The sequence below is a fragment of the Narcine bancroftii genome, chromosome 1 (genome assembly GCF_036971445.1).
Source record: "Narcine bancroftii isolate sNarBan1 chromosome 1, sNarBan1.hap1, whole genome shotgun sequence".
Classification (NCBI taxonomy): Eukaryota; Metazoa; Chordata; class Chondrichthyes; order Torpediniformes; family Narcinidae; genus Narcine; species Narcine bancroftii.
The window spans coordinates 487763284-487773947 of record NC_091469.1 but is presented as its reverse complement, the minus strand read 5'-3'; the positions used below and the strand labels follow the sequence as shown (position 1 = coordinate 487773947).

Here is a 10664-nt window from a genome sequence, read left to right as displayed (position 1 = left end):
CTAATTTTAAGACTATGACCCCTTGTCCTCAATTCACCATCAAGGGAAACATCTTACCCACATTCACTCTGTCAAAACCTTTCAATATTCAAAATGTCTCTATGAGATGCCCCCCCTCTCATTCTCCTATACTCCAATGAATATAACCCAAGAGTTGTCAAACACTCCCCATTCGCCAGCCCCTATATTCCAGGAATCATCCTAGTAAATCTCCTCTGCACCCTCTCCAACAGCATCACATCCTTTCTAAGATAGGGGGCCCAAAACTGTACATAGTTCTCTAAAATGGGGTCTCACCATTGCCCCATAGAGTCTCATTTACACCTCTCTACTCTTTTCTTCTTGAAGTGAATGCAAACATAGCAATCGCCTTCTTCACTACCAATCCCACCTGGGCATTAACTTTTAGATTTCTCTCCCACAAAACCTCTTATCAGTCTCCTAACTATTGAATCCCCTATCACTACTGCCCTCCTTCCCTTTCGAGCTGAGGGTCTCATCTCGTGCCAGAGGCGTGACCGCTGCAGCTTGCCCTGATAGGTTGTCCCCACCAACAGTATTGAAAACAATATACTTATTGTTGATGGGGCCGCCACAGGGGTGCCCTGCTCTCTCTATGAACAGTCACCCAGGTATCAGATTCCTGTTGTCTCAGGGTGACTGCCTCCTTGAAGCTCCCATCTATTACTGCCTCCGCCTCCCAAACAATCTGTAGTTCATCCAGCTCCAGCTCCCTATCACGGACTCTCAGGAGCTGCAGCTGGATGCACCTCTTGCAGGTGTAGCCATCGGGGGACAGATCAACGGTCCGCAACCTCCCACATCCCACATATTGGATGGCCCAAATCACTGCCTCCATTACTCACCCTTAAAACTGAGCAAATAAAGCAAAAGGGTTTACTCAGTAAGCTCAATCACTCCAACAGCAGGCTCGCTGAAGCCTCTCGAGCCAAAGCCTCAGTGCTCCACCCCTTCCCTGTGCCACTCGCTCACTGGCCCACTCCCTCATCTACTTCTTCCATTATTGTTAATTTACTCAATTAACCAATTAAAGAATTTTGCAAAACAACTCTACTGAACCCTTCACCCTCTGAGTATCCCTTTTGCCACGCACAGCAGTTACTCGTGAGACCTCCAACTCCAACCAGTGACCCGACTCTGAATGAAGGCCCCTCTGCATGCCCTTTTTAAACTCTCAAATTTAGCACCAGAATGATGGTGAAATCAGTCTGTATATCACCGTCTTCACTGCAATCTTTATCCCCCATCGCTCTCGTCACTGCACAAGTTGGGGGTACATATCTAAATCTGTCACCGCCTCATCAATGGTGTGAGCGAAGGACGTGGGAAAGTGCCTCCCCTGGGAGAATCAATTAATAACTGAACAAGAGAAAAGGTTTTTTTAAATTTTGCTAGTTAAAAGCCATTTTAAGTCTTGCTTGCACAGTTTGATTGCGGCTGCAGGAAAGGGGCAGCCTCTAAAGTTAGTTTTAAAAGAAGTCGCAAGATTCGGGCTGGATTCTCTCCTCCTCCTTTGCTGGTGAAGAGAGCAACGGAGGCAAGAGTTCATGTGGCCCCGGCAGCATCTCTGTGGGGAGCTGAAGAAGATGGTGCCAGTGTCCCGAAGACGACTGCAGAACTGCAAAACCTGCATGTGCAAACTTTCATGCAGGTACGGAATAGATCGATCGGGATTGCAGCGGGAGACTGAAAAATCAGCTCTCACTGTTAAGACCGGCCCCCTTAGTATTCAGAGGCTGATCAATAAACACAATTTTCAGCTATTTGGGGTGACCCCCCACCCCTTAATGAAACCTTCCCCTTTGACACAAAATGTTAAATTCCTTCCTAATTTTACCAGAAAACCAGTCCTGCTTCGTGCGTTTCCTCTCTTTGGATACGAGCATCTGGTGCTGCTTCCTGTTCTTTCTTTCAAGGGGGGCCATCCCTTGCCTAGTCCTGTCCCCGCTCCCTCCCACGTCTAGGTTGATGCATGCTAGCGACCCTCCACCCGCCCCGCGCCACAAGCATGCATCAAGCATCACTTTACGCAATAAAAAGAGCGCCCTCGTGCCCCACATCGGAGGGGCGGATGGCAATAATGACAGGTTGGTTCCACCCAGCACACCCCCACCTCCCCACTGCTGCCAGGTCCCTGCCAGCACCCCCTCCCCCTACACTGCTAAACGAGCCCCCCTCTAACATGGTTCTGGCTCTGACCCTGCTTTATTTATTTATTTGTATGTATGAATATTTGCCCTGTATGTGTTATGTCCAGTTGTGTGTCTGCGTGTTTTGTACCAAGGGCCGGAGAGCGCTGTCTCGTCGAGTTGTACTTGTGGAATCAGATGACAATAAACTTGATTTACCTTAACTTGCAGAGGCCTGGTCATTGGGTATATTTAAGGCAAAGATCGATAGGTTCTTGATTAGCCAAAAGTTTACGAGGAGAAACCCTGGCAGTGTGGCTGAGTGGGAAAATGATTAAATGGCAGGGCAGACTTGATGGGCTGAAAAGCCTATTTCTGCACCTATGTCTATGAGGCTACTGCAAGAAGGAATGTCAGTGCCTATGTACATGGTATCATGTATATGACATTTATTTTATGGTGACACAAGCTCTATGCAGTGGAATTCTGCCAACATTGAAAACGGGCATCTATGTCCAAATTATTTACGATGGCCTCCATTTTGTTTAAATTTTCACCACATTTTTATTCAAATAAGGTTAACTTAAAATAGCATCACAAACAGTCTGGGCACATCACTAGATTTCTGGTGTGTCACAAAGGCCGGGGTGCTTGGTCACCTGGGGAGAGTTGTCCACTTCAACACACTGGCCACAAACTCCAACAGCTAAGCGAGACACAGCCCCAGGGAGGCAGAAAATATGGAGAGAAACTCTGGAGTATGTCCAACCGGTGGCCGAGGAGGTGAGAACGGGAAGTCCCTTGCCCCGGCTCTGACTGTTTACAAAGGATTCTTCCCCGAATGGTTCTGCTTCTCTCTATTCCCTGCCTGGAACAGCCTGCCTGCCCCTTCTTCCATGGCACTCCCAAGATCGCGCCTCCTAGCCCCAATTTCTGTTTTGTGGTGGGAGAAGGGTGTTCTTTGGGTTTAGGAGTTTGTTTTGAGGGCTTTCACTGCAGGAGGCAGGGGTTATCAGTCAAAGCCAGGCTAGATCCAACATGGTGAAACATGAAGGTCTGCAGGCTCTGTGATTTAGGTAAAAACACCAGAATGCCGGAAGAGCCAGGCCAGGCTCTCAGGGATGTCACGGTATAATCAATTGTCTGAATTAAAAGGGGGGGGAGAAAGAAATTGAGGGGAAGGGAAGGGGGAGAGGAAGGGGGGAGGGAGGGTGGAGGGGAGGGGTGAAAATAGGGAGGAGAGGGGGAGAGAGGGGGAAGGAGGGGGGGAGGGGGAGGAGGGAGAAGAATGGGGCAAGAATGGGGTGGGGAGGGGAAGAATGGGGTGGAAAAGGGTAGAGTACAGACCACAGACAAAAGGTTTTCATTGGAGACGATACAAAGAAGACACAACTGCGATTGTTTAAAGACCTCAAGTGAGCTTTCAGGGCAGATTGTTATTTGAAGCAATATTTCTGAAGGTGATACCAGTCTATATCTTGACGACCAACACCCTGGACAGTCTTAAACTCAACGGCATAAACACAAGTTTCCCCTTTCACCAAAACCCTCAACTCCAAGTATTTCCATCTTTTCACTTGCTCACCTTTTCATTTTTCTCTCCATCCACTTCCCCTCAGCTCACTAGCCCGTCCTGTCTATAGACCAACTTCTGTCCACTGCTCCCTTCCAAGCCCCTTCTTTTGTTCCTCTCCCCTTTAGAACATAGAACATTATAGCACAATGCAGCCCCAAAACAAAGACACCCTTCCCTACCTCACACCCACTCTATTTCTCTTCTATGCTTCACACGCCCCCTCCCACCGTCGCACCCCCCCTCTGTCACATCATTCCTCTACCTTCAGTCACACCACCCCTCTCCCCTCCATCACACCACCCCTCTCCCCTCTGTCACACCCCTGACCCCTCCATTGCATCCAACCCTCCCCTCTGTCGCACCCACAACCCCTCCATTGAACCCCCTCCCCTCCGTCGCACCCTCCTCCATCACACACCCTGTCCGCCCTCCCCTGCTCTCCCCTCCAACTCCATTACACACCCCTCCCCTCCATTGCACACCCCATCTCCTCCATCACACACACACACGGTCATTCATTTTGAATGATCCTGTTGTACCAGACTTCTCCACACTCTCTGGCAATTACTGTGTGTAAAAAAAAACTACCTCTGTCATCTCCCCTAAACTTACCTCCCTCCACCTGAAACAGGCATCATCTAGTATCAGCTTTTGTTGCCCCAGGTAAAACGTGCTGGCTGTTCACCCTATCAATTCCTCTCAATCGTGTCGACCTCTATCAAGTTTCCTCTCATCCTTCTTCACTCCAAAGAGAGAAGCCCCAGCTCTGCCAACCTTGACTCATAAGGCACGTTGTCCAATCCAGGCCACATCCTGGTAACTCTCCTTGCACCCTTTCCATTGCTTTCACATCCCTTCTCTAATGAGACCAGCAGAACTGATTGCAATACTCTAAGGGGCGGCATGGTTGGTGTAGCAACACCATTACCATACCAGAGACCGGGACCAGGGTTCGAATCCTGTGCTGTCTGTAAGGAGTTTGTACGTTCTCACCATGTCCGCATGGGTTTTCCCCGGGGTGCTCCGGTTTCTTCCCACGGTTCAAAACATTTGGAGGGTATAGGTAAATTGGGTGTAAAAATTGGGGTCTACCAAAGACCCCAAGATCTCTGCTAAGAATCCTGCCATTAACCACATACTCTCCCTTCACACTCAACTTTTCAAAGCTCGTTATTTCAAAATTATCTGGATTAAACTCCGTCTGCCTCTTTTCCACCCAACTCTGCATCCTGTCTATATCCTGTTGTAACCCACGTCAACCGTCAGCACCACCCAGAACACCTCCAACCTTTGTGTCATCTGCAAATCAACTGACTCACTTTTTCATCCAGTGGTGAAACACAGGATTCTGTTGACACCGTGGTTGAGTGAAAAGATGCACCAAGGCTGGAGAATCTCAGCAGGTCAAACAGTGCCTTTATGTAGCAAAGGTAAAGATACATCACCAACGTTTCGGGCTGGAGGCCTTCATCAAGGTGTGGGGGAGCATGAGAAATGTCCAAACAAAATGGGGAAGAAGGGTGGTGAGGATGAGAGATGGTGGGTGGGACACCATGGAGTGGTGGGGGGGGGGGGGGGGGGGGCTAGGCTGGGTGGAGATAGAAAGGAAATAGGAACTGGAATAACTAGTTAAGGGGGTAGGGGGGGAAAGAGGGAAGCTGATTGGTGGAATGTAGTGGAATGCTCATGTCCTGGTGTTGGATGAAAAATCTGGTGATGTTCCTCCAATCTGCGGGTGGTCAGGTGGGGTCGTGTGAAAGGCGGTGGACACACGTGGGCTTCTGAGTGTGACTCGGAATTGAAATGGTTGGCTACGGGGTGGTCGCTTTTGTTGCGGACGGAGAGGAGGCACTGGGCGAAGCAATTTCCTAATCTAATCTGTGACTGGTCTCTCTGGCTTCCTCTCCAACACTATTAACTTGGCCCTCACCTGCATCTCCTCCATTCCCCGTTCATCTGCCCTGCCCCCTTGCCCCTAGAAACAATAAACAGAGAATCCCCCTCGTCCTCACCTACCACCCCACCAGCCTCTGAATCCAACAAATTATCGGTTGGAATTTCCAGCCCTTACTACAGGACCCCACCACCAGACATATTTTTCCTTCTCCTCCCCTCTCAGCCTTTTGTGGGACCGGTTCTTCTGTGACTCCCTTGTGCACTCTTCCCTCCCACCTATCGCCCCCCCCCGACACCTTCCACTGTGGTTGTAGGAGGTGTAATACCTGCACCTACACCTCCTCCCTCATCACGGTCCGATCCAAAACAGACTTTTCAGTTGAAGAAACACTTCATCTGTACCTCCAAAGAACTCATTTACTGCATCCGGTGCCCCCTCTGTGGCCTTCTCTACATCGGAGAGACAGGTCACAGATTAGAAGATCACTTCGCCTAGCACCTCCTCTCCGTCCCTTGTGGACTGCCACTGCCACAGCGCCAGCGACCCAGGTTCGAATCCAGCGTCGTATGAAATGAGATTGTTTCCTCCCACATTCCAAAAGTGCACCGGGTTAGTAGGTTAATTTGTCACATGGGTGGATTTGAACTCGTGGGCCAGAAGGGCCCATTGCCCTGCTGTATCTCTAAAAAAGTTAACAAGCACCCTGTTCATAGACGCTAAAACACAATGCTGGAGAAACTCAGCAGGTCAAACAGCTGTACTTTATATAGCAAAGAAAAAGATACAGAACCGACGCTGCAGGTTTGCGACACTCATCAATCACAAAGGGATGGAGGGATATTTATTCATCAGGGATATTTTCAGCTTGATTTGACCATCGTGTGCAGCACAGAATGATGGGCCATAGGGCCTGTAACTGTGTGCCCAATATGATTCGATTAGATGGTGATCATCTCAATGTGCTTTGCTGCTATTTAGTCATGGATCCTGTGATGATGTAATGGGGGGGGGGGGGCATATTATATTGATTGCTTTCTATTAGCTATATCCACTCAACCCTGCTGGTATAACAGATGGAGATGCTTTCCCACTGGCCAGTTCAGAGGTGGTTCTAGTCTGTTAATGAAAGCCTTGTATTGGTATAACACTTGACTGGTCCATGTCTATGGCATATCACATCCGAACAATTTTTTCCCAACAATAGTTTTCAGGTGAGCCTGTTACTGACATTTTGAGCAGAGGGGTGGACGCTGGGAATTTAAAAAAAATTTTTAGACGTGCAGCTCGGTAACAGGCCCTTCCAGACCGTGTTGATTGATTTACAACCCCCAGAACATTTTGAACGGTGGGAGGGAACTGGAGCCCCCCCCCCCCACAGGGAAAACCCACACAAGTCCGGGGAGGCACATAGAAACTCCTTACGGACAGCAGGGGATTCGAACCCCGGTCCCAATCGCTGGCGCGGTAATGGCGTCGTGCTGACCACTACGCCAGCTGGCCTTCCCTATATTCCAATACTCTGGAACTTCTCCAGAATCCAAGGATCCTCCCAAATGAGACAAAGGTGCCCATTAGATAACAGATCAAAGCTGGGTCATACTATAATCGTTTCAGAGATCGGACAAATCAACATGTCAAAGATGACATTGGGGTTGTTAGCACGACCAGCGGCCAGGGCTTGAATCCTCCATAAGGAGTTTGTACGTTCTTTCCTCCCTCCAAAACGTACAGAGGTTGCAGGTTAACTTGGGTGCAATTGGGTGGTGTGGGTTTAAAAGGCCAGAATCGGCCTTTTAAATACAATTTAAAATTCCAATGTAAAATCAATTTCCCAGCAAAAACCAGTGGAGGAGCTAACAGTGGAACAGCATCGCTGGGAGATAAAGGGAGAGGCCGGTGTTTTAGCCAGGAACTCTTCATCACTGCTTGCTGAGGGTTCCGGCCTGAAACGTCCTTTATTTCCCACTGATGCTGCTCCCCCAGCGGATGGTTGGTTTCTCAGTATTCCAACATCGGCAGTCTCCTGCACGCCTCCAATCTAGATGGCAACGTGAGTAAATTGGATCAGTAAGTTTGTAGTTGACACTAAGATTGGAGAGGGGTGTGGACAATGAGGGAGGTTTTCAAAGCTTGCAGAGGGATCTGGACCAGTAGGAAAAATGGTTTGAAAAATTGCAGATGGAATTTAATGCAGACAAGGGAGAGGGGTTGCATTTTGGAAGGACAAACAGAAAAAGGACATACATGGTGAATGGTCGGGCACTGAGGAGTACAGTAGAATAGAGGGATCTGGGAATGCAGATACATAATTCCCTGAAAGTGGCTTTACAGGTGGATAGGGTTGTAAAGAGGGCTTTTGGCATCTTGGCCTTCATAAATCAAAGTATTGAGTACAGGAGATGGGATGTTATGGTAAAGTTGTATAAGACATTGGTGAGGCCATATTTGGAGTATTTTGTGCACTTTTGGTCACCGAACTACAGGAAAGCTATCAATAAGATAGAAAGAGTGCAAAGAAGATTTACTAGGATGTTGCCTGGACTTCAGGAACTGAGTTCCAGGGGAAAGGTTCAACAGGTTAGGACTTTATTCCCTGGAGCAGAGAAGAATGAAGGGAGATTTGATTGAGGTATTTAAAATTGTGGGGGATTATAGATAGGGTAAATGCAAACAGGCTTTTTCCCCTGAGGTTTAGGTGAGATACAAACCAGAGGACATAGGTTAAGGGTGAAAGGGAAAAAGTTTAGGGGGAATGTAAAACTTCTTCACTCAAAGAGTGGAGGGGTGTGGAACAAGCTGCCAGCTGAAGTGGTGAATGCAGGCTCAATGTCAACATCGAAGAAAATTTTGGATAGGTACATCAATGAGAGGGGTATTGAGGGATATGGTCCAGGTGCAGGTCAGTGGGATGAGGCAGCATAATAGTTAGGCTCCATCTAGAAGGGCCGAAGGGCCTGCCTCAATGCTGTAATGTCTTGTGTTTCCTTGGTTGGTGAACGGTAATCAGTGTCACGGTGTACGGGCCTTGGCTTTTATACAAATTTCCTGAGAGGACAATGTTGTAGACAAGGACGATATTCTGTAGCCTGTGACTTTCTGTCTTTGAAGAAAAGGAGTCAGGGTGGGGAGGACGGGGGGAGAGTGGGGGTTGGATGAAACCACTGAAGTCCTTCTGTTGAAGGAGCTCCCACGGGGCCATAGGGGTGGGACTTCACTGGAACACAGAGCCAGTGGTGGAGACCGGAGCTGGTGGTCTTGGAGAGGAACCTCTGAAGTAGTGTTGTCCCTCATACCAGTCACCTTGGACTTTCTTTGTGGTGGAGTCATGGGGTTGGAAGGAGCTGGTGAGATAGATGCAGAATGAGATCAGGTCTACACCACCACTCACCATCAATGTATCTGGATGTAAAGAACAAAATTCTGCAGACACCATAATTGAAGCAAAAACATGACGCAGGAGAAAAACAGCAGGTCAAATAGTGTCCTTGATACAGCAAAGGGAAAGATGGAGAAACAACGATTCAGGCTTGAGCCCTTCATCAAGGTATTTCATTAACCTTGATGCTGGGACCAAGCCTGAAACGTCGGTTCTGTATCTTCATCTTTGCTGTTTCAAGGACACTGTTTGACCTGCTGAGTTTCTCTTGCATCGTAGTTTTACCATTGACAGGTTTTCTCTCTCATCCCCATTTTCCTGCCTTCTCTCCATAACTTCCACCCTGACTAATCAAGAACCCATCCATCTCCACTTTAAATCGACCCAAACACTTGGCCTCCACAACTGTCCGTGGCAACGAATTCCACAGATTCACCGCCCCGCTACCTGACGAGGCTTGAGGCTGGCACAATTCAGGAAAAACAGCTAAAGCAATTAGACTATAGAGCATTCCAGCATGGTACAGGCCCTTCAGCCCACAATGTGGTGCTGGCCTCTATCAACCTACTCCACGGCAATCTAACCCTTCCCTCCCTCACACCCATAACCCTCTATCTTTCTCATGTCCACCTGCCTGTCAAAGAGTGTCCCTGTTGTACCAGCCTCCACCACCACATTCCAGGCACCCACCACTCGCTGTGTAAAAACCTAGCCCTGACATCTCCTCTAAACTGTGGCGGCGCCAAGAGGGGGTTAGTGGTGGCGCTGAGAGTGAGGTAGTTACACCCAAATAACATGGCAGTAACTGAGACCAACTCTCGCGAGAACGCCTTGTCGCCGTTTATGTTGCTCACTACGGCCGCCCCAAATCTGGCCAGGAAATTACTGCACCAGCTTCTTCATTAAATTTTGCAGCACAGTGAATAATAACAAGATTAAAGGTTCAGATTTCCCCCTTTACCCTCACTGGTCCCTGACCACCCCCGATCTCCCCTTTACCCTCACTGGTCCCTGACCACCCCCGATCTCCCCCTTTACCCTCACTGGTCCCTGACCACCCCCGATCTCCCCCTTTACCCTCACTGGTCCCTGACCATCCCCGATCTCCCCTTTACACTCACTGGTCACTGACCACCACCGATCTCCCCTTTACCCTCACTGGTCCCTGACCACCCCCGATCTCCCCTTTACCCTCACTGGTCCCTGACCATCCCCGATCTCCCCCTTTACCCTCACTGGTCCCTGACCACCACCGATCTCCCCTTTACCCTCACTGGTCCCTGACCACCCCCGATCTCCCCCTTTACCCTCACTGGTCCCTGACCACCCCCGATCTCCCCCTTTACCCTCACTGGTCCCTGACCATCCCCGATCTCCCCCTTTACCCTCACTGGTCCCTGACCACCACCGATCTCCCCTTTACCCTCACTGGTCCCTGACCACCCCCGATCTCCCCCTTTACCCTCACTGGTCCCTGACCATCCCCGATCTCCCCCTTTACCCTCACTGGTCCCTGACCATCCCCGATCTCCCCCTTTACCCTCACTGCTCCCTAACCATCCCCGATCTCCCCCTTTATCCTCACTGGTCCCTGACCATTCCCGATCTCCCCCTTTACCCTCACTGGTCCCTGACCATCTCCGATCTCCCCCTTTACCCTCACTG

The 10664-nt window shown here is 49.4% G+C and overlaps 1 protein-coding gene across 15 annotated transcripts in view; it reads left to right on the top strand.

Annotated features, from left to right (window-relative positions):
* The first annotated feature begins 2803 nt into the window (after positions 1–2803).
* Positions 2804–10664, top strand: part of LOC138751963 (inner centromere protein-like) — a 79317-nt gene continuing 71456 nt past the window's right edge. For 11 of the 15 annotated variants that reach the window (XM_069915007.1, XM_069914999.1, XM_069915005.1 and 8 more), the window contains exons 1-2: positions 2805–2933; positions 5058–5156. In XM_069915007.1, the coding sequence (XP_069771108.1) occupies positions 2891–2933; positions 5058–5156 (142 nt within the window). In that variant the 5' untranslated portion in view covers positions 2805–2890. Of the gene's footprint in view, positions 2934–5057; positions 5157–10664 lie in introns of all 15 variants that reach the window. The other 4 variants (XM_069915006.1, XM_069914996.1, XM_069915008.1 and 1 more) reach the window with 4 other exon arrangements.